At 33.5% G+C, this 24,577-nt stretch overlaps 2 protein-coding genes across 7 annotated transcripts in view; one reads left to right on the plus strand and one right to left on the minus strand.

Annotated features, from left to right (window-relative positions):
* The window catches only part of LOC117345162 (translocation protein SEC62-like), a 32,088-nt gene extending 24,365 nt beyond the window's left edge, over window positions 1-7,723 (plus strand). Inside the window, exons 4-11 of one of the 4 annotated variants that reach the window (XM_033908161.1) lie at window positions 235-352; window positions 1,084-1,203; window positions 1,405-1,500; window positions 1,980-2,040; window positions 3,636-3,755; window positions 4,230-6,972; window positions 7,276-7,394; window positions 7,442-7,723. In XM_033908161.1, coding sequence (XP_033764052.1) covers window positions 235-352; window positions 1,084-1,203; window positions 1,405-1,500; window positions 1,980-2,040; window positions 3,636-3,755; window positions 4,230-4,621 — 907 coding nt within the window. In that variant the 3' untranslated portion in view covers window positions 4,622-6,972; window positions 7,276-7,394; window positions 7,442-7,723. Of the gene's footprint in view, window positions 1-234; window positions 353-1,083; window positions 1,204-1,404; window positions 1,501-1,979; window positions 2,041-3,635; window positions 3,756-4,229; window positions 6,973-7,275 lie in introns of those variants that run through there. The other 3 variants (XM_033908160.1, XM_033908162.1, XM_033908164.1) reach the window with 3 other exon arrangements.
* Window positions 7,724-8,782: 1,059 nt separating this feature from the next.
* Window positions 8,783-24,577, minus strand: part of LOC117345163 (solute carrier family 2, facilitated glucose transporter member 1-like) — a 66,047-nt gene continuing 50,252 nt past the window's right edge. The window contains exons 6-12 of one of the 3 annotated variants that reach the window (XR_004536367.1): window positions 24,017-24,154; window positions 21,905-22,092; window positions 20,765-20,995; window positions 20,369-20,444; window positions 18,873-19,000; window positions 11,442-18,110; window positions 8,783-11,388 (exon numbers count right to left, since the gene is read on the minus strand). Coding sequence is in view for 1 of the 3 variants with exons in the window: in XM_033908165.1 (XP_033764056.1) it covers window positions 17,913-18,110; window positions 18,873-19,000; window positions 20,369-20,444; window positions 20,765-20,995; window positions 21,905-22,092; window positions 24,017-24,154 (959 nt within the window). In the remaining 2 variants the exon portion in view is untranslated. Of the gene's footprint in view, window positions 18,111-18,872; window positions 19,001-20,368; window positions 20,445-20,764; window positions 20,996-21,904; window positions 22,093-24,016; window positions 24,155-24,577 lie in introns of all 3 variants that reach the window. The other 2 variants (XR_004536368.1, XM_033908165.1) reach the window with 2 other exon arrangements.

The raw sequence follows: 24,577 nt of genomic DNA on the forward strand, positions 1-24,577 counted from the left end.
TATTGCAAAAATATTACTTGAAAGAAACAATCAAACTTTGAATTCTTTCGATTAATGTTTTATGATTGAGGTGGCTGTCAAACAATTGTAAAATCCTATTTTGTGAGAATGAAATTTATAAATTAAAAGATTTAGGCCAACAAAGGTGATTGTTGTTAAGATGTTCTTAGTTGCTTGGTAACAGTACATTGACTAGTAACCACATTTTATTGTAGTTTTCCTCTATTATTTCAGATTGTTACAGAAGGGATTGTTCCATCGAGCGCTCAAATTAGAAAGACGGAAAGATAAAATTCTTGACAAAAAGAAGAAAAAGAAGAAGGCAGATGAATTGGAAATTGAGGAAGATAAGGTAGGGAAAGAAAAAGATACAAACAAGTAGAGGACAAACATATTTACAGCCATTGTGGTGAATAAGGGGTGGTACACGATGCTGTTACCGGATATAACCAGTAAAGTCAGAATAGACAAGATTTATAATTGTATAAATCATTTATTTCTTATACCCTGTTTTGCAATATCAAGTAATATTCAGGGACATAAAGATAGGGAAAAACAGCATTTGATTTTCTCTTTCGTGTTTCTTGTTCAAGTCAAAAGTTATGAAAATGTATTCTCAACAGTATTAAAGAGATTTTTATCTCCAATTTGATAAAAAAAAAAAATTGAAACCTGTCACAGCTATTAATGCTTGTTTCACAACAGTCTTAGGAAAGTAGTTTTGCAAGAAACCGTTGAACTGTCACCTACAAATTGTATACAAAATTTGGAAAGTTTGGAATTGATTTGTCATGTTTATAAAAATATCATTTCAACATGAAAAAGCTTTTGATACTTGTGTAGATTTTTTTGCTCGGTTATCTGCTTGTGAATCATGTAAATCTCAATAAGAATGTACATATTTGTAATCTGAATATTCTAAGTCATTGTTTCTGCTACCTGTTTATAATGAAACACAAGTATGAAATGATTTAATTTTGTTCCTGTATTTAAAATGTTGTACAAAACTTCATCTTAATAACACAGAATCTATATAATGTATTGAACTGCCAAGTTATCGAGATTGAAAATCTCATATTCAAGGATAAGAAGATCACGAAAAAAGACAAAAAAAGTAAGAAAGACAAAGCAATAGAAGAGAAAGAAACAGAGGAAAAAGAGGAAGAAAAAAGTGATGACAAAAGCAAGCAAGAAGAAAAGAAGGTATGAAGTGGTTGGTGACATATCAATCAGCATTGACTAGTGTTCTGTAAGTCCTGTAGATAAATCGTAACATAAGGCAATGTTCCTCCCACATCCCTAGGACCACTCCTGTTTTAGACAGAAAAATATCAGTTTGCCTTTTCTCCAGATTTGGAATAATATTTCCATTCACACTTTTTGTTTTTATTTGTAATTTTGTAGGATGAGGAAAAGAAGAAAGATGATGATAAGAAGAAGAAAGAAAGGAAATTAAAAGTTGACATGCACGACGATCAGGTTTTCTTAGATGGAAACGATGTAAGAATTGTATAATTGACTAACCTTTTAAATCATACAAATATACTCATACATGCATGAAACTATAAGTTATGCCATTAAATTAATAAATTATTAATTTTCCATATGGGGATTTTGTTTGTTCAAGTCTGTTCAAGTCTTAGAAAAGTACATACACAGACATTTGACAAACTAATGAATTATTATATGTACTTTTATTATCATAAAATAAAATACATATACTGCTCTTTTCGATGGACTTAATTATTGGGTTTTAAAACTATGAATAATAACAAACAAGTTTTGCAGATATTCATTTGTATTTAAGGGGCAAAACAATTTAGTCTCTGTCTCAGAAAAGAAAGGTGTGCAAGTTTAATAGGACAAGATAAACATAGAATGTGAGAGATGGATATATATTGACCTGAAACTAGAGAGATTATCCAGTTCTGATGACCTGTTCCTGCAGTAAGTTTCTAACTTTTGGCGTTTACTTACAGGTGTACGTGTGGATCTACGATCCTGTTCCAGCGAAGACCTTCGTTATTGGTCTGTTAATGGGTATGTCTGGTACTAATCAAACCTCTGTGAGAAAAATTGTATAAATATTTATAGGGTACATCGCCCTAGTATCAACAATTATTAGAATGGTAAGGGTACAAGATATATAAATAATAATGGAAAGGCTCTGATTGATGAAGCTGTCATCGTTAATGATATACCATCAGTGCCTGGCATTGTAAAGATTTAACTAGGGTACTGGTATGTACTTACATGACTGATGTGGTAACCCAATATTTGTGGACAATGGTGCTTTAATTGATCTTTATGTATTTCTGGTCACCAACATTTTTTTTTTCCAATTATTTTTTTTTTACCACTTTTCTAGTATTTAAACTACAAAATGCCAGAAAATGTTTGCCACCATTTAACTTCCACCATTTTTGCTCATTCAATCTATTCGTACATGTATATATTTTACCATTTTTAACCAACTTTTTTATCATTATGATCTAAATATACAATACGGATGCTTTTAAAAATGACAAATTTTATCTGATGCAATAATTTCAAAGTAAGAGAAGTTTCATTACTTTTTGATGTAAACATCTTACATGTGCTGGTGAAAAGTATCTAAGTGTACAGTTTATTGTATTTAATGAGAGGTTAACACAGTACTAGTGTTATATTATACATTGTGACATTGTAACATGTGGTATCACAGTGTTATATTATACATTGTGACATTGTAATGTGTGGTATCACAGTGTTATATTATAAATTGTGACATTGTAATGTGTGATATCATAGTGTTATATTATACATTGTGACATTGTAATGTGTGATATCACAATAACAGTGTTATATTATACATTGTGACATTGTAATGTGTGATATCACAGTGTTATATTATACATTGTGACATTGTAATGTGTGGTATCACAATAACAGTGTTATATTATACATTGTGACATTGTAATGTGTGGTATCACAGTGTTATATTATAAATTGTGACATTGTAATGTGTGATATCACAGTGTTATATTATACATTGTGACATTGTAATGTATTTTATCACAATAACAGTGTTATATTATACATTGTTACATTGTAATGTGTGATATCACAGTGTTATATTATACATTGTGACATTGTAATGTGTGGTATCACAGTGTTATATTATACATTGTTACATTGTAATGTGTGATATCACAGTGTTATATTATACATTGTGACATTGTAATGTGTGGTATCACATATTACAGTGTTATATTATACATTGTGACATTGTAATGTATTTTATCACAATTACAGTGTTATATTATACATTGTGACATTGTAATGTGTGGTATCACAGTGTTATATTATACATTGTTACATTGTAATGTGTGATATCATAGTGTTATATTATACATTGTTACATTGTAATGTGTGGTATCACAGTGTTATATTATACATTGTTACATTGTAATGTGTGATATCATAGTGTTATATTATACATTGTTACATTGTAATGTATTTTATCACAATAACAATGTTATATTATACATTGTGACATTGTGATGTATTTTATCACGATAACAGTGTTATATCATACATTGTGACATTGTAATGTGTTGTATCACAATAACAATGTTATATCATACATCCAACAGTGGTGGGAGCCGCAGCTCTGTGTGTATTCCCTCTGTGGCCAGACGAGTTGCGGGTCGGTGTGTACTACTGCAGTTTAGCCGGGGCCAGTTTTGTTGGATTTATCTTATTCCTCGTATTAGGTAAGAAGTTTGCATCTGATTACAACACCAATATTGATGAATTGATGAAAGATTGAATTAATTGAACAAATTTTTTAATTTCATATGAAAGGAAATAATTTGTAATTTGGAAGAGTATCCAGGTTGAAAGTATAATGAAAAATCACAATGTGTGTCACAAACTGATCAATTTCAGTAAATCAGTTCTGTACTGAAATCACACATGGACATTGTGGAACATTAAACATTGTAAAATTGATGATTTTTATTCTGTATGAAGAGTTTAATTTGTTGAACAAAATTATTTTTCTTACTGACAAGTTACATAACAGAATATACTCTAAAATCAAAATATGTATAAAAGGGCAAAATTTAATTTTCCTGGTAATGACATTCATTCTTAATTGATTTCTCAGCAGGGGAAATTAACTATTTAGGTAACAATAGGAGGTATAATTGAATTGTTCACTTATCACATTGTTTTATTTTTTTTAGTTCGGTTCCTACTTTTTTGTGTCATCTGGATTGTGACTGTTGGAAAAATTCATTTTTGGTTTTTACCAAATCTGACAGAAGATGTTGGATTTTTCGATTCTTTCAAACCTTTGTATAAGTGTGACATGTACAGCGGGAAAGAGGAGGAAGATGATGATGCAAAGAAGAAAAAGAAGGATAAAAAACAGAAAAAGGAAAAAGAAGTCCAGGAAAAACAGGAAGCACAGGAGCAAGGATTTGAGCTAGTGCAAAAGGAGGATGTAGAGGAAAATGTAGATGAAAGTGAAAAGAAAATATCAGAGGATGAGAAAGAGGTTGATGAAGATGAAGAAGAGGAAATTGATGAAGAAGATGTTGATGAACATGAATATGAAAGTAAAAAAGAAAAATGATACTTTACTTTAATTTACAAACAAGATATTTTAAAAGTTTGTCAAAACATTTTAGTTTACAGTTAATTATTATGGTACAATGTGCTGTTATCTGCCTGCCAGTCAGGCGTCTAGTCCTCAGATAAACCCGTACCGACATCCGATCAGCAAACACTAAATAGTATTCTAGTTTTTTCACATATCATGTTTTTGCTTTTGTGTAAATTTGAATATTTGCAGGTGTTGTATGAATATACAATTTCAAATGTATCATTATCACCCAATATCTTTTATTTCATCCTTTTTTTGGCAAATTTTGTGAAATCTATGACTATTTTTTTTTTATCTTTAGAAAATTATACAGAATTATCTCCCTTGTATTGCTGAAATTCTCATGGAGGATATTTCATCATGTTTTTATCTCCAGTGCTTCTGTCATTTTTGGAGAGAAACAAAACAAGTCATTTATGATAACAGTCATGTGTATGGGAACATTTACGTGTATCCCAAATGAAATAATATCAGGATTTTACAATCCAGGCAGAGGCATTATGTAAAAATAAAATGGTGGATGGTTCATGTGAACGATGATTTTGATATGTTGATGAGCTTGATAATTAATGATAAACATGGGCTCTCCGAAAATAAAGCCAGTGCTAAGTTGAGCTTGTTAAGTTGTAGATGATATTGGGAGTTATTCAGATCTGATGCTAGACGTTCTCCAGGATTGTACGATAACTTTTACCAAAAGTTCGGAGGAGGTATTTTTTTTTAGCAGTTAATACAAGACATCAGGAAAAAACATTGATACTTTGATCAATTTTTCTTCCCATAGCTTCTCTGGGAACGAATAACTTTTTGTGTTATCATATTTTATTCTTGATTAAATCTTGATGAATTTGGTAAGATGCTCTCTTTTCAGAAATTGACAAAATCAAATCGAAATAAAATGTAGTGTGATAAAGAAAATGTATCATATCATTGAACAGGATACCTAAAAGCAGAAGTTTGTATCTCCACAGAATTGTTGAACATTCTAGCAACAATGACATTTCTTGGATTTTGTCACACCTGTCTTCTGACTTGTCAATTTTATCCTGTATAAATACGTGCAGTCCGTGGAATTGTTTATTACAAGTAAGGATATATCTGAAGTATACTAGTACATATAACGTCCCAGATGTTGTAATGAGGACAATAAATATATGGCAAAATATTCACAATATGCCAAACATTTCTATTCCTTATCAGCTAATGCCTTGGGAAAAATTAGTTTGAATCTTCGATATTTTATATGTTTTCGTTAATTGTGGCTTTGATTTGTTGGACCAAAAAGGTTGTTTGTTTTTAAATAAAGGTCAATGGACCATGTGATCTTATTCATTTCCTGGAAAGCCTCGACCAAGACTATCGGTGCCTGCCCCATGTCATCAGGATTTGATTCGGTTGCAATTCATAATTAACTATATGACCTACTCTTATTTCTTTCTCAAAAATCCTTCAAATTGGCAATACAGTAATGAAATGGGTGTTCCTTAATCAGGAAGTTAAATGTTGATGGCACTGTTTTTTATCAGAAACCAGAATTTGAAAACTCAAGAGTTTTGAAAAGTGTAACTCAAATGGTAGATGTTGTCAAATGATTCAACGTGTTTTATGGTGGCAGATATTTGTGTTTTTTGTTTCTTGGTTTGGAACCATTAGAGAGAAGTCATGAGGATGCAGATGGACTGATGTGCCAGGTTGTGTTCATTTAAACTAGAAAGTTTTCATTGATAAAGTTACTGAATTATCATAGCTATATAGTTGTTGATGTAAATCTGTTATAATAATTGTTTGTTAAAAGTTTTTGTGGCATGAAATTACTGATGTTCAGAAGAATTTCTAGTTTCTTTGTTGTTGAATTTTTCGGGTTTCTCTGGTTCAATAGATATCATGCATTGCAATTGTCATCATAGGAAATCTAAGATGCATTGTGTTCAAGTAAATAATTAAGGTTTTATGATACAGCACAGCCAACTGCCAACTGTTAAGAAAAAGTTAAAAGTTTTAAAATATCCTGAACAATTTTAAATGAATATTCTCTCTGTGTATTATATACAACTATGGGCTTTACTTAAGCTTCTGTTGAAATAGCATTTAGGGGCTTTAAAACATGTAAAATGACATTTAGGGGGTTTAATACATGTAAAGGTTTAAAACATGTAAAATGATGTTTAGGGGGTTAAAAACATGTAAAATGACGTTTAGGGGGTTTAAAACATGTAAATGACATTTAGGGGGTTTAAAACATGTAAAATGACATTTAGGGGGTTTAAAACGTGTCAAATGACATATAGGGGGTTTAAAACATGTAAAATGACATTTAGGGGGTTTAATACATGTAAAGGTTTAAAACATGTAAAATGACATTTAAGGGGTTTAAAACATGTAAAATGACATTTAGGGGGTTTAAAACATGTAAATGACATTTAGGGGGTTTAATACATGTAAAATGACATTTAGGGGGTTTAAAACGTGTCAAATGACATTTAGGGGGTTTAAAACGTGTCAAATGACATAAAGGGGGTTTAAAACATGTAAAATGACATTTAAGGGGTTTAAAACATGTAAAATGACATTTAGGGGGTTTAAAACATGTAAAATGACATTTAGGGGGTTTAATACATGTAAAGGTTTAAAACATGTAAAATGATGTTTAGGGGGTTAAAAACATGTAAAATGACGTTTAGGGGGTTTAAAACATGTAAAATGACATTTAGGGGGTTTAAAACATGTAAATGACATTTAGGGGGTTTAAAACATGTAAAATGACATTTAGGGGGTTTAATACATGTAAAGGTTTAAAACATGTAAAATGACATTTAAGGGGTTTAAAACATGTAAAATGACATTTAGAGGGTTTAAAACGTGTCAAATGACATTTAGGGGGTTTAAAACGTGTCAAATGACATTTAGGGGGTTTAATACATGTAAAATGACCACAAGGAGCATTGCCATATTATATCATTGTTTCAGTGCTGGCTCATGTATATTGTCATGTTGTCTTGTCACTGAAAAATAAATATTTACGAAATTGTAATATGTTAAGGATTTGAATAAAGAGTCTGTTATAGAAGATCAGTGGTTTTCTTTGTTAGTTTTCTTAGGAAATTCAGTTGTCACTACCTTAGAGTTCTTGAATATTAAACTTAAACCAAATCAACATTATGTAAAAAAAAAATTACAATACCTACCAAGGTATCGACACTTCTTATAATGTTGTGTTAACATAGTTGACCCCTGTAACCTTGAAAGTAGGTCAAGGTTGTTTATATTAGGGAACTTTACATCATCCAATACCATGCTGGCAAAATACAATGAACCTGGATCTCAGTGCTTTAGGTTGACCTTTAACCTAATATCTTGACCTTTAAGCTGTTATCACAACCTTTAACCTAATATCTAAGAAAAAGATTTACACTGCTGGTCATTATTACACACCAAAATATCGCTGTATTACACTTTCAGATAATATTTGAAGATATTAACATATTTTACCCCTATGAACTTGAAAGTAGGGACTGGTCATTTTTACGAGGAAGATTATAGTACCAAAATTCAGGCACTTGTTGGCTAAATGAAAGTAGATGTAGTTGGACTGTAAGTCTTCCAAAACTAGATAAGAAGATTCTTTAAAAAATTCGCAAAATATTAACCTGATGACCTTGTAAGTACCCGCTAAGTAAAGGTCATTTATATGAAAAACTATACCAAGTACAGACTGGACAAATAATAGTACCCAGGTTTGCAGAGTTATTTTGAAGCTGTTAATTGTTGCCTGATGGATGACAGATGCTGCACCATATACCAAAAGCTTTCCGACACAGTTGGTTGTGAGCTGAAGACCAATGCTCAGTAGGATCTTTTATTCTGATGTCTTACTCAAAGTGAATTGTTGAATTGTGTTACGGCCCATCAAAGATAAAACAGAAGTTATTAAGTCAAAAACAAGACCATTTGGTGAATTACAGTCCCGACCAGATATAGGTCAAAGGTCAAAATATAGGTCAGAGTGACCTACGTTTGATACATGACACACTGTTTTACCTTAGTGAACTTGTACCCCTAATATATAATTTCCAGTGATGCAGTAAATGTAGGAGTCAGAGTCTAGTCTATCAAATGATCAATCAACAAAAATCCATTTTATTTCTTTTATTGATGAGCACACACAAGTCGGGTATATATGTTTCATCCAATACTACAGTTCTTTACACAAGGCACAACCCACAACAAATAACGATCTTGTACATCAAGTGACACAAGTTCTTGTGACAATAAATAGCAGGCATACACAGAACCTCATTTATTGCTACACTATAAACAATCCATTACAACAGAGGAATTCAGGGTTAAAACAAATACTAGTGGAATGATATAAAGGTACTACACCTCCAACAATGTGTAATTATGACCGATTTAAAACAAGAATCATCTGTTATATATTTTCATAATACCAAAAGCTGCTTACTTTATACCATTACCAGCCTCCAAAAATCCGAGCTTATCTTTTAATTTGAAAATATTAAAAGAACAATTTAGCCAAGCATACATTTTATATTTAAAGCAGAATCGAAAAAATATATCTCCAGACCAAAGAATCCACAGTTAATAGTTAAGTCCAGTATATATGGTCAGTTTAAACTTAAAATGAGTAAATAATTAATTGCATTCCAAAGAAATTCTGTTATATTCCACCTCAAAATTGGATATGCAACTATTGTGTCTTATAACTGTTCAATGTGTTTGTGTTGGACATATTTCTATACTGTGGGTGACATTTTGTGACAAGCAATGTATATTCTTGTTGGTGGTGTAGCATCTTTCAACTATTGGATCATATTGTCCAAAAGGAAATAAATGAGAATAAGATGATATTAGAAGTAGTAATTTTGATTTAAAAAACAAATATTTTACCTCTTTAAATACAAGATACAAAATCAATGTACCAGTAATATTATGATGAAAGAAAAAATTTAAGCATTATTGTACCAATAAATAGTGAACAAAATTAAAACTGAACACCTCACCATCGTTACACATATATATCAAATTATCTAAGACATGCCAATGTCAGTATAACATACCATCTTCATGTCATGTCTTTTCTATATATAATTTTTTTTTCTCTGAAATGTCATCAAATATTTTCAGTAAAGAGAGAAATACATTATGTAACTAGCCAGGATTCCTTCCTCCTTTATCAATGAACTCAGCCGATGCAGTTTCTCAAAAAAAAAAAAAAAAATCATAGCTTTTAAGTAAATCCGAAAGAATGCTGCACACTAAAAAATAATCAGTTATATCTTACATACATAAATGTTTCCAAACCATTCATTATGTTTAAACTCGTACAACACAAAAAAACCTAAAGTTTGTACTTACTACCTGTACATCTTTATTTTACCTTCAGTCAAGCCATAAAACTTTACATTATGGTTAAGTTTGTCTTTTTGAATTTAATCCTCTGGATAATTTGTAAGAATTTTCGATGGTTTTCAGCTAAAAACTAAATGACCAGGCTTTAAGAATGGTTATATTAGTAAGGATTAATGATACTTTTTTAAAAATGATATTATATGTACAAATGTTCTACAGACCTAATGAAAATATAAATGATTTTATTTTGATAAATAGACAAAATATTTTGCTACTTCCTCTATATGCTGTCTTAAACACAAATAACTTCAAATATCTTTAGGTCACAATACATGGTCATAAGTAGACTGGGGAAATATCATGATTAAAACGTTCAGTGAACTGGCAATATAACTACTAGCACCAAAGTGGACTCATCTATACCAGTTAAAATTTAATCATTTTCACAATGTTGCTCCTGAACAAAATTTTGGAATCCACTGTAACACTGAATATTCTATAAATATCTGATGTCTAGACTACCCCATGATTAAATTTCTTGAAATCACAAGTTCAGAAGTAACAGAGTATATTGTATGTTTTAAAACATAAAAACTTGTACTGTACAACACTATGTTATGAGGAATATTGGTATTACTTACAGATCTAGACCCATTACTAATGTCATACAAAGACAGGTACCCTTGTATTACTTATAGATCTAGATAATGTCATACAAAGACAGGTACCCTTGTATTACTTACAGATCTAGACCCATTACTAATGTCATACAAAGACAGGTACCCTTGTATTACTTACAGATCTAGACCCATTACTAATGTCATACAAAGACAGGTACCCTTGTATTACTTATAGATCTAGATAATGTCATACAAAGACAGGTACCCTTGTATAACTTATCAGATGCTAATCTGATCTGTTCTGTTTTTTGGCTTTAAAGATCACAACATAACCGTTATTGGTTTGACTATAATACATGGTACAAAATATGACTGGCCAAGTGTATCATTCAAATATATATATTCCTTCCAAAATGAAACAAAATTATTCTTTAAAATGTGTAGGGGCCCTGATAGCTCAGTTGGTTTGAGCGCCAGCCATCAAACCTCAGGTGACGGGGTCGTAATAGTTCTGTCTGTTAGAGACCCAGCCACGTAACCTCAGGTGACGGGGTCGTAATAGCCCTGTCTGTTAGAGACCCAGCCATCAAACCTCAGGTGACAGGGTCGTAATAGCTTTGTCTGTTAGACCCAGCCATCAAACCTCAGGTGACGGGGTCGTAATAGCTTTGTCTGTTAGAGACCCAGCCATCAAACCTCAGGTGACGTGGTCGTAATAGCTTTGTCTGTTAGACCCAGCCACGTAACCTCAGGTGACGGGGTCGTAATATCTCTGTCTGTTAGAGACCCAGCCACGTAACCTCAGGTGACGATCCCACTCTATTGATTATGCAGTGCACAATTATAATGACAAATGATTTCACTCTTCTGAGAAATACATGGCAGTATTTCCAATAACATAAACAATTAAATTAGGATACTCAAACAAATGTATTCTCTATGTACATCAGCACTAAAAACAAACTTAAAATAGAATTTTAAAAAATTCAAATAAGCACTATTAAAACGAAATGGTCTGACATTAAAATAAAATAATAAGAAAATAATTAAGCACTGTTTTAAATATTCCAATACAGAATTTGTAATTTTTTTTCTTTTTATCAAAACTAAAAAAAGGTTGTATTAAAAAAAGAAAATTAGAAGCACTTTAATTGTGTGGAAGCAATAAACATAAAAAAAAAAGATAAAAAAGAATCCAATATCAAAATGAACAAATTCTGAAGTGTAGTAAAAAGTGTCATGATTGATTGCTGGTCCAAATAAAATTCAGCTGAAAATTTAACAAACATTACCACTAAAACAGCATTCACACAATATACATTTTCATTTTGTGTTTCTACCTGATCAACAGGTACTCAATAAAGAATTTCAACATGACACTCCAAAAATGGTAGTATGGAATTCAAAAGATCTAGAAGACAAATTTCTGTTCAATACTCTGTATACAGTCAAATTAGACCTAGTTTTCAGTTGAGTTCAGTACCAATAGAAAAAACTCTTGTACATAACATTAAATGGATAAAAAAAAATCTTCCATTTTTTTTTTTTTTTAATATTAGCTCTTCCATATCAATTAATTTTTAAGTTAATACTGTTTAAACTTATTTTCAAATGAAAGAATGTAATTGATGCATTGCAATGACATATATTCTAATGCCCTATTAGAAATATGACTATTTTTGTATACAAATGTTGACTTCCACCATCATGTCCTTGCTTTCTATCATATTTTACCATCATTAAGCCCAAAAAGCCTAAACAACCTGTGCTTAAATGAACTAAATTTATTGATTGCGTGTTAAAAAGTAACACCAGCCATCCCTAACATGATGTTTGAAATAGGTATAAGCCTTTTTGTAATACTGTACAAGCTGTTCATTTATGGGGTTAAAACGGTTTACAGATTTTTTTAATGTAGCATTTCAAGCATAAACCTTAACAGACAAGCAGATGTTATAATGGCCTCTAAGTCGTTGTCAAGGCTCATCTGAACAATCAGACCGCAACAGAAAACAGCCCAGGTATACAACGAAGCTAATTAGTTTTATTACATCTGAACAATCAGACTGCAACAGAAAACAGCCCAGGTATACACCGAAGCTAATTAGTTTTATTACATCTGAACAATCAGACCGCAACAGAAAACAGCCCAGGTATACAACGAAGCTAATTAGTTTTATTACATCTGAACAATCAGACCGCAACAGAAAACAGCCTAGGTATACACCGAAGCTAATTAGTTTTATTACATCTGAACAATCAGACTGCAACAGAAAACAGCCCAGGTATACACCGAAGCTAATTACATCTGAACAATCAGACTGCAACAGAAAACAGCCCAGGTATACACCAAAGCTAATTACATCTGAACAATCAGACTGCAACAGAAAACAGCCCAGGTATACACCGAAGCTAATTACATCTATAAGTCTTGTACTTCTATCAAAAATGTGTAATAAGTTTGTGGCTTATAACCAAGAATGGGCCAATAAGTTTGTGGCTTATAACCGAGAATGGACCAATAAGTTTGTGGCTTATAACCGAGAATGGGCCAATAAGTTTGTGGCTAATAACCGAGAATGGGCCAATCAAATCCTCTAAAATAAAATACAATGTGATACTTTCAAATCACTGAGAAGCAAATTTACAGGTCTGATTTTTTTTTATCAGATTTAGAACAAGGTTAATACTAAGAGTAAAATACTGTAACAGAACAACACACTACCGAACTACTAGAACTATCCTCATCCTTACAGACCTCATGTAACAAATGATAAAAGTGAAAAAAATGATATTATTACAACAATTTCAAAATTTTACATCTTGTTAAAAATCAATTGCAACACACCACAAACATATATATATATAACATGACTAATTTGTTCTGCTCTGCATTGATAGGCTTAACAATCACGGAAATATCTATAAACAATAACTACCCTTTGATGACCTAGGAATATTAACATTGTTATATTCACTATAATAAAACAATGAAACAGATAATTCTTGTCATAAGTCAATGCAAAATAATCTGACAAATATTCCCACACCTAACGTAACACCATATAATATAAACCACAGCTTGGTTTACTCTACAACAAATCAAAAACTTACATGAAATGTGACAACAAATCATAAATTTTGTAGATAATTTCTGTGTGAAATCTTTCAATTTCTAGCACAATTAAAACACCACTTAAGGTAGTTCCAACGTTTTAAGTTTGGAAAGATAGTTCTTATGTATACCGTTACATAACTATTTAGCATATAATTATACACTGTAATATAGTATTAATACAAATTACAAATACATCATGACAGTTTAAAATAATATACTGATTTTGGCGATTGGTTTATATCTCGAAATTTTTGAAATATATCTTCATGAGAAAATCTTCAACCAGTACTTCTAGCTTCTTAACTATTAAGTGTAAATATTCCAGCACTTTTCAAAGAATATTCATTAAATTGCAACACTTTTGCAAAGTACACATTTTTCAGTATATTGCAAGCACTAAGTAAAGATTACTAACTTAAATTCCAGCACTGTTCATGGCCTGTGTGAACCATGTGATTCATGGCCTGTGTGAACCATGTGATTCATGGACTGTGTGAACCATGTGATTCATGGCCTGTGTGAACCATGTGATTCATGGCCTGTGTGAACCATGTGATTCATGGCCTGTGTGAACCATGTGATTCACGGCCTGTGTGAACCATGTGATTCATGGCCTGTGTGAACCATGTGATTCATGGCCTGTGTGAACCATGTGATTCATGGCCTGTGTGAACCATGTGATTGATGGCCTTTGTGAACCATGTGATTGATGGCCTGTGTGAACCATGTGATTGATGGCCTGTGTGAACCATGTGATTGATGGCCTGTGTGAACCATGTGATTGATGGCCTGTGTGAACCATGTGATTCATGGCCTGTGTGAATCATGTGATTCATGGCCTGTGTGAACCATGTGAGAGAAGAAATCCTAACACATAATGTGTTACATCATATTTTGTACTCAATGATGTCATGTTATCTTGTAAAACTGTTTCATCGGTACAATATCTTAGCTACAGACACAGTAGACAATTTGTCAGAATGATAAGAATTGTTTCAGTCCTGTTTCATAATAGCAAATCTGTGTGGAAAAATGTTCCACATCTTCGTAATTCCAGAGGTAGTTTTCATGTACCAGATAACTAATGGCAAACATAATGTTGGATTTTGAATATGAATGTATGATTGATACCCAAACAAGGCCAAAATTACAATTTCACTCTAGCAACGGGAAAAAATCACATACACTTTGTATATAGGAATCTGGGCGATGAATAGACTTACATATGGGAAGATAATCTGAATTAATAAGATGAACGTCATGTTCTGGCAGAGGAAGCATTCTGCTACAGCATACCTTTCAAATCTTCACTCCATTCTAGATCATTTACAGCTGTCACAAAAGACTGCATAAATGTCTTTAATAATCTAAATTATCGTCTCCTTTTGAAAGACTCCAGATAGTTTTGAAGTAATTTTCTTTTTAACTATTAAAATCAAATCATAATACAATGTATCATTGATTTCTTGATATTAAGACTTAAAAGGTCTCAGTAACAAGGAGAGGGTACATATATACTACTGAATGTCCGAAGTAAACAAGCATGCTTGGTACATGTCCCCTATTGACCCCGACTAAACGTTACCTTGACCCAAAAACCCTGAAACTCGAACTTGATCTGTAGCTGTTCGTACTGAAGTTACAACCCAACTTTAACCAACATACCTTGAAGCATGGCTGAGAAAAGAGTGGAAAACTGAGTGGACAGAATTACAGACAGACAGACGGGAAGGAACCCGTAGTCCACCCGGTTTTACTGATAGGGGACTAATAGGCAGATTAACACAACCAGGAATATAGGTGTTATACCAACAGACATGTTAAGCAAGGTTCAATATTTCTATAAAATTTTCAGTTCATCAAACTTACAGTAATGTATTTAATGAACTCAATTGCAAGTAGTAAGAAAAATACATTTTAGCACTTTATACAATGTCATATACATACAACTTGCATTTAAAGTATAGATAAGTTCCAAGTGGTCAGAAATTTTTCAAAAATTCCTCCAAATTCAACATCTTAGAATTATTTAAAATAATTTTTACAACAAATCTAAAGTAAATTTATAATCTCATTTCTCACTATAGATATTTTCTAAAGAGTTTTTCTGTTATAGAATGGCAGAATGTGGGTAAATAGCAAAGCACACCATTTTGAAATGAAGAGGCTAAAATTAAATTAAGCTTTCTACCTGTTCGCAGACAAAACAAGGTACATTTGTGCTTCAGAGCCTGATCAGAAAATGTGAACATAACACATTCTCTCCATCGGTATTCTGTATCTAATACTTAAAAGCAAATTAGAATGTTATTGAAATGAAAATATATTTCAAATGTGACCACAAATTTTAGATATATGTATGTACTTTAAAGTAGATATAAGTATAAAGAATAAAATTCTTGGATATTGAAAGGTAAATAATGTAATATTTTTTCCAATAAATATATATCTTCAAAAGTCAAAAAATAAAAAAAAAATATAATCAAAATAAGAATATATCAAAAATAAATTCAGGACTAGAGCTTTGAAATGCATTTATAGTTGTATTATATGTGAATGTTTCCTGAGCTACGTACTTGTATCTAGAGGTTTGTCTTTTTTTTCTTTTTTTTTTTTTTTTTTCGTTTTTATATATAACTGTATGCAGAACATATCATTTGATATTTCTGAATCATGAATGTCCTGCTAAAATGTATATTCTTAGAAGTACTTGCAATTTGTTGATAAAATTTTATTTTGACAGTTGTTTTAGTTAAGCAGAGATTGACAGATTTTCTCGGAGTGTACCCAATGTAACAGTGTCCTTATAAGACAACATCAAATGTCATGCATATTGAAACCTTGAGGTACAGACATACAGCCAAACTACAACAATAAGTCTAACATGCATATTTGCTGGATATATAACTTAATGCAAAATATATCTTTAATATGTGTTTAAATGTCTTTCAACTCAACATGTGAAATTAGTTTTCAATCATTCCTTTTCAAACAACCCTCTCTTCATAAGTCTTTAAAAGTTACATTGTCAATTGATGTACACATATTGCATCTTTTGTGAGATTCAAATTCTTAAAACACACATTCATTTATTTTATACTTCATCCTCTGATAAGTAATTGAATGTAAACTGAATGCCTAATGAAAATGATCTCCAGCACTTCATTATTATGCAAGTGTTGCGCTTAAGAGCTGCTATAGCTCAGACAATAAGAGCTTCTAGGAAAAAAGCTCAGACAATAAGAGCTTCTAGGAAAAAAGCTCAGACAATAAGAGCTTCTAGGAAAAAAGCTCAGACAATAAGAGCTTCTAGGAAAAAAGCTCAGACAATAAGAGCTTCTCGATGATGCTTCATTTACAGATCAAAGGTGTGTTGTTGAGTTCCTTTCCTGAATTGTTCCTCTCTCAGGAACCTCGGATTATTGACTGCCTGCACTGACGTAATTGTGTCTTTGGGCGAGACACTTTAGTCCAATTGCACAGATAGCATGGAACAGACCTTTTGCATGTAGTTCAGCCTAACAATGTAGCAATCAGCTACTACATTTACAGCCTCAAAATGAACCTGGTTGTAAATGGGGCAATAAACCCAGGAAACAAACTTGAGTTTATCCCTTTACACAGTTTTTATATACATAGAATTGTTAAATTTCGTGAAGCAAGTTTTTTGCAGTCGTTTCATCCAGAACTAGTTTGTAGGTATTAAATTTTGAGCTGCTTTGTCATTTTTTTTCTATAGTTGACAAATTCATGTGAAAAATATTACCTGTCGGCATAAAAATTATACGAAATAAAATAAGGATTGATTGTTTTTACAGAATAATTTGTAAAATGCTTGTGGACACCTACAACAAAAAACGAAACTGCAAAAACACCAACAAACCGATTAATGGACAAGGGTTAATTTGTCAATGTTGTTTCTGCAGTTTATAACATTTGGACTATTAGTGAAATTTTTGTACCGAACTGGTTATAAATACCCTAAAGTGCTATTATTTTTTAACATAAAAAAGGAAAGAATAACACATATCAATTTTACTACTACATTCAAACCCCCAACAATGAAACATGGCTAAATTGGTATAAGAAGTACAACTTCTATAACTTAGTCAAAGTTTGTATTTTAAATATTCTGATGTTATTACTACAATCTTTAAGTCTTCATGCTGTTGAGTTCTTGTCCTTCATCCTGGTCGTAAGTTAATCCCTTTTTACCGCGGCCCATTCCAATCTGTACTGCAATCTCATCGAATGTCTTATTCTTCGTTTCCGGCACCATAATGATGATGAAGATGATGGCAAGAACAAGAATGACGATGAATGGCAGGTAAACATATCCCTTCATGGCGTGCTGTTAAACAAATAAAAACGTTAAGTTACAATCAAGGACAATATCCCAGCATTCATTCCCAACTGTAAGTCATATTTTAGGGTGACTATTTTTAGTACAAGGTATTTTCCGACTTTATCATCAAAGCAGTACGTGTATTATCAGGGATGTGGACCTGCATGACTGCCAATTTTTAGCATAGTTTCTTTATACATGTATAACAGTGTTTGTCCGCAATAACCCTCCTGTTCGTAATTACCCAGATTTTCCCTAACACATATATGTTTGGTCAGGGCATCGAAAATCAAACTGCTGGTAGGTAAAATGCTTGCTTTAAAATTTCAAAATCATTTTCAATAAATATCAAATTCCCAAAAAATTTAAAATAAGAATTAAATTTATTCTGCTGGTGAAGAATGCTAATTATATACATGCACAAAGTATATTACATAAAACACTAGATATAAGTGGAGTTTGAATCCGTATGAATATCTACCTCAACAGTAGAATAACTTTTAATGTAAAAATGATAAAACAAAAAAAATGTTTAATTTAAAAGAAATTATTCATTTAATAAATAATTTCTTTCCACATCAGGAACTGACTTGTGATGTGTGTTACATCTACAGTGGTGTATCACACAAGTACAACTGTACATCTTTTTACCTTGTGTCGTCCACGTCCTGCCAGCTATAGACCCATTACAAATGTATTCAGCCTCCCTCCCCCCTCTCCACCCCTAGAGGTACTGATGATAATATCAGCTCAATACATAACACTTACCTGCATGAATCTAAACACCAACATGAGAGTGAAGTTGCACACCCAGTTAAACGCCAAGGAAATACTCATGGCTGCAGCACGAGGCTCCTGTCTGAAGATCTCACTCACGATGATAAATGGGATAGGACCTATGAAAGCAAAACAGATTATAAAGTCAAAGCACAGTAAGTAGGCCCACAGTCTGACATAGATATACCCCTACCCCTTCATCATCAAATAAATCTGTCCAGGGGCTGACATAGATATACCCCTAATACCCCCCCCCCCCCCCCCCCCCCATCAGTAAAATATATCTGTCCAGGGGGTTCAACATATGTCTTGAATACACTTAGTGGTCATGTGTGACCTTTGACCTTTAACCTTGATCAATGACAACCACAATCTAATCAGGTGTAGAACTTGATGCTGTGATGTTATGGTGTGATTATGAACTGAATCTGTTCATGGGTATACGAGATATGTACACAAGGTTACCATGGAAACACTCACAAAGTGATTAATTTATATAGGCTGCTTACAAAGTAGGGGTTATAACAATAGATTTCTAAATATATCTTAACCTAAAATGGCTTTATTATCTTAACTGTAATTTTTCAGTTTACTGTATAACGGAAGTACAGAGATTATTTTTTCCATTTAATTTTTGCCATTTTGTCCAAGGTCAGGCATAAATACAAAAGAAATATCAAGAGCGCAGACAGAGAAAATTGTCAAAAGTTCAATAAAATCAGCCCATTTATAAAGATACATTTGTAATGTAATAACATTAAAGAGTCGACCAGTTCGACTGTTACCAAACAATACCAGTGTTATCCAGTTCAACATTAAATTGTCAACAAATGTTATTGAGATCAACATTGTGATTAAGGGTCAACATTGATAACAAGGTCAACATTGATAATGAGGTCAACACTGTTGTCGAGGTCAACATTGTTATCAAGGTCAACAAATGTTATTGAGGTCAACATTGACATCAAGGTCAACATTGTTATCGAGGTCAACACTGTTGTTGAGGTCAACATTGATAGCGAGGTCAAATTGTTATTAAGGTCAACATTAATTTGAGGTAAATGTCATTATCAAGGTCAACATTAATTCAAGGTCAATGTTGTTATTAAGGTCAACATTAATTCAAGGTCAATGTCGTTATCAAGGTCAACATTAATTCAAGGTCAATGTCGTTATCAAGGTCAACATTAATTCAAGGTCAATGTCGTTATTAAGGTCAACATTAATTCAAGGTCAATGTCGTTATCAAGGTCAACATTAATTCAAGGTCAATGTCGTTATCAAGGTCAACATTAATTCAAGGTCAATGTCGTTATCAAGGTCAACATTAATTCAAAGTCAATGTCGTTATCAAGGTCAACATTAATTCAAGGTCAATGTCGTTATCAAGGTCAACATTAATTCAAGGTCAATGTCGATATCAAGGTCTTTACAGTTCTATTAGATCACTAGTTTTAATGTATAATTACACTTTTAAAAATACTTACCCAAACCGAGGGCAAAACCAATGACATAGGTGTGCATGGCAGCGATTCCAACATAAGCATATGTTTGATGGTTTTCCTGCAAGTGTCAATTAAACAATAATATGAAAGTGATATTAACAATTTGGGGAATTTATCCCAAAATATTTACTTAACTGGTACTTAAATCAGATTAAATTTCCCAGAAATGAACAAAATGATCATGAAAATCACTTTTAAAAGAGGTCTTGATTTTCAGCTTACCATATTGATATGCAGAGTAATATTTTTATTGTCAATGTTTTACCTACATACATTTAGGAAGGGGACTGATAATATAAATGATTTACCCTCTAAAAGGATAAAACAAATCGTAGAAAACTCTGTATCATTTGTAAGATGTTAGTGCCCACAACTTACAACAAGATCCGTATCATACTGGAGGTTGTGAAAGATTGTCAGGATGACGAAGGACAAAGCCATTCCCATCATTGGGTAGATCATGAGTGGGCGTCGTCCGAGTTTCTCCATCAGTGGTACGGCCACAATGGTGGTGAGGACGTTGATCGTGGAGGTTCCACACACTACCCACTCAATCACGTTGGTGGGTACTCCGGCGTTCTTGTACATGAAGCTGGAGAAGGACATTACCTACAAAGGGAGATAATCACATTTTTTTTCCGTTTGTACATTTTTACCAATTGCTTTGACAATTATTTGACAGGGAAATAATCACTGCTGATAAAATATTAAACTTTTGCCCAGTGCTGTGTTTAAAACCTTTTGTCTAGCATCTCTACAGAACATATGACACTATAATCACTTCCAGTCATCAGTGAAATGCTTTATATTTTACCGATAGATTTGTTTGTACAGTTTAGGGCTGTTCCAGTAAAATATCTACCAAATGGGAAGGACTCAAGGTTTGTCAAACAGAGACCACCCACACAAGTTATTTTACTGAAATCCTCCTGTAAGATATACATTACTACAATAGCCCTTATAGGAGCTCCAAGCTCGGTCTAATTATTTTTCATACAATACCTTCATTTTTTTTATATTATTAGTTGGAATTACAGTTTTGTCTGTATTCTCTTACTTTCAAACAACGATAAAATGTTGTCATTTCAGCATTGAACGGCTTTCAGTTGGCATTCATATTGACTATGAATGCCAACTGAAAGCCGTTCAATGCTTATATTTACCATCAGCGATTTTTTTTTTGAAATTTTCAAATTCAAATTTCAGTTGGCAGTTCATAAGCTGGTGAACTCGCAACTGAATTGGTAGGGTTATATAGTGGCAGTGCCATACAATGGTAAATATATACATGTATATCCTATTTCATATAAATAAGACATGAAACAATGTTAAATTTAATGGGAACTGATAACCTATCAAATGGGTACCCTTAAAACTTTACAACTTTTTGCTTACAATGAAGTAAATTAAAGTTCGGAAATTGACTCAACCTTTCAAATTTTGGAAATGGCGAGTTACATCCTTGATCTGTTCCAATGGAATGCTTCATAGCAAAATTTAGTGTATTTTGTCACTTACAGCATTGATACCTGACCACTGCTGGGAGATCTGTAACACACAGGCCATGATGACGGGAATCCTCAGGTCCGGAGTAGTCAGAAGCTTCTTGATAGAGAAGCTCTCCACGCTCTGACTCTTACGGGCCTCCACCTTCATCTCATCGATCTCCTCCTCAACGTCGGAATAGCCTCGCAATGCCTTCAGAGCTAAAATAGTAAACAATACAATAGTCAACGTCGGAATAGCCTCGCAACGCCTTCAGAGCTGATATAGTAAACATTACAATAGTCAACGTCGGAACAGCCTCGCAATGCCTTCAAAGCTAAAATAGTAAACAGTAAAATTCTGCTCAAGAAATCACAGCCACATGTATAACACTTCATATTTATTTCACAGCAGTTACAATTGTTTAACGTCCTATTAACAGCCAGAATTATTTAAGTACATGCCAGATTTTGGAGGTGTAGGTGGAGGAAAGCTGGAGTACCCGGAGAAAAACCACTGGCTACGGTCAGTACCTGGCAACTGCCCCACATCGGTTTTTAACGTATCACTCAGAGGTGGAGGGCAAGTGATAAAGTGTCAGGATACCTTAACCACTCTGCCACCATGACCCCTAGGGTATCTTAACCATTCTACCACTGTGGCCCCTAGGGTATCTTAACCATTCTACCACTGTGGCCCCTAGGGTATCTTAACCATTCTACCACTGTGGCCCCTAGGGTATCTTAACCATTCTACCACTGCGGCCCCTAGGGTATCTTAACTATTCTACCACTGTGGCCCCTAGGGTATCTTAACCATTCTACCACTGCGGCCCCTAGGGTATCTTAACCATTCTACCACTGTGGCCCCTAGGGTATCTTAACCATTCTACCACTGTGGCCCCTAGGGTATCTTAACCATTCTACCACTGTGGCCCCTAGGGTATCTTAACTATTCTACCACTGTGGCCCCTAGGGTATCTTAACCATTCTACCACTGTGGCCCCTAGGGTATCTTAACCATTCTACCACTGCGGCCCCTAGGGTATCTTAACTATTCTACCACTGTGGCCCCTAGGGTATCTTAACTATTCTACCACTGCGGCCTCTAGGGTATCTTAACCATTCTACCACTGCGGCCTCTAGGGTATCTTAACCATTCTACCACTGCGGCCCCTAGGGTATCTTAACCATTCTACCACTGTGGCCCCTAGGGTATCTTAACCATTCTACCACTGTGGCCTCTAGGGTATCTTAACCATTCTACCACTGCGGCCTCTAGGGTATCTTAACCATTCTACCACTGCGGCCTCTAGGGTATTTTAACCATTCTACCACTGCGGCCTCTAGGGTATCTTAACCATTCTACCACTGCGGCCCCTAGGGTATCTTAACCATTCTACCACTGCGACCCCTAGGGTATCTTAATTTATAATAATCACTGTTATTAGCCCACACTAAAGGAAACCGAGTACCCGGAAAAAACCACGTGGTTGAGCAGGAGACCCCAAACTTTTTCACATCCGATTGGTGAATCAAAGGACAACCATCTTGGTGAACGGCAAAAGGCAAATGTGATATAACTTTCTCCCACCTTTCACTGATTTGTCTCCCGTTTTGAGTGTACAAGATTTCTCTGTCTTTTTTAGCGCGTGCAATCTGTCATACCCTAGGGTGTGACAGATATCACACGCTCACTTTCTTCACCGGAAGTACTACTGGAACTACTTTTTTTGTTTACATTACGTCGTCTGCTACGTCAACAAACAAATTGTGTACACAATAATACAGGTCTACAAAGCGTCTAAATGTCTGCCATTCTTTCAAATACAAATTAATCCCCCAACTGTAGGCCTACAACTGAAACTGAGAGCACAAGTGCACCTACCTGCACCGATCGCGACAAAATTGTTCAACTGTCACAAGTAAAAAGATCGCAAGCCTCGGGTTGGACATTCAAGAATCTCCCCCTCAGGTTGAGATTTCTCTGTCACACCCTCAAGGTAGGGAAAGATTCTATTAGTCCCTCCTAATATAACCAGGAATGACCAAAATTGTCCAAAAGTGTACATGACCCAATCAAATATTCCATCATGTGATGGCATCAAAAGAAGACATTCAAAGAAATAAAAATAATAAATCTCACCATCTCTGGCTTCCTGCTCCTTGCCCTGCTTGATCAACATGAAGCGAGGACTTTCTGGGCAGAAGGGCAGTCCGATAAGACAGACAAAGGCAGGGATAGCATTGAAGACAAACACCATTGGCCATAGGTCGGCAGTACCTGGAAAAGGAATTTACTGAACAATCACGTACTTTGTATCCAGTCATTGTTTTGATGGAGATTTTCGAGATACAATCACAATAGGTTAAAGGTATCTCACAGCTCATTTACAGTACATTTCTATGATATCCCTAGAGGTGCTCTATAAAACATAACATCACCTATGATATCTATAAAACATAACATCACCTATGATATCTATAAAACATAACATCACCTATGATATCTATAAAACATAACATCACCTATGATATCTATAAAACATAACATTACCTATGATATCTATAAAACATAACATCACCTATGATATCTCTAGAGGTGCTCTATAAAACATAACATCACTTATGATATCTATAAAACATAACATCACCTATGATATCTATAAAACATAACATTACCTATGATATCTATAAAACATAACAT

This window comes from Pecten maximus, chromosome 16, assembly GCF_902652985.1.
Source record: "Pecten maximus chromosome 16, xPecMax1.1, whole genome shotgun sequence".
NCBI classification, from domain to species: domain Eukaryota; kingdom Metazoa; phylum Mollusca; class Bivalvia; order Pectinida; family Pectinidae; genus Pecten; species Pecten maximus.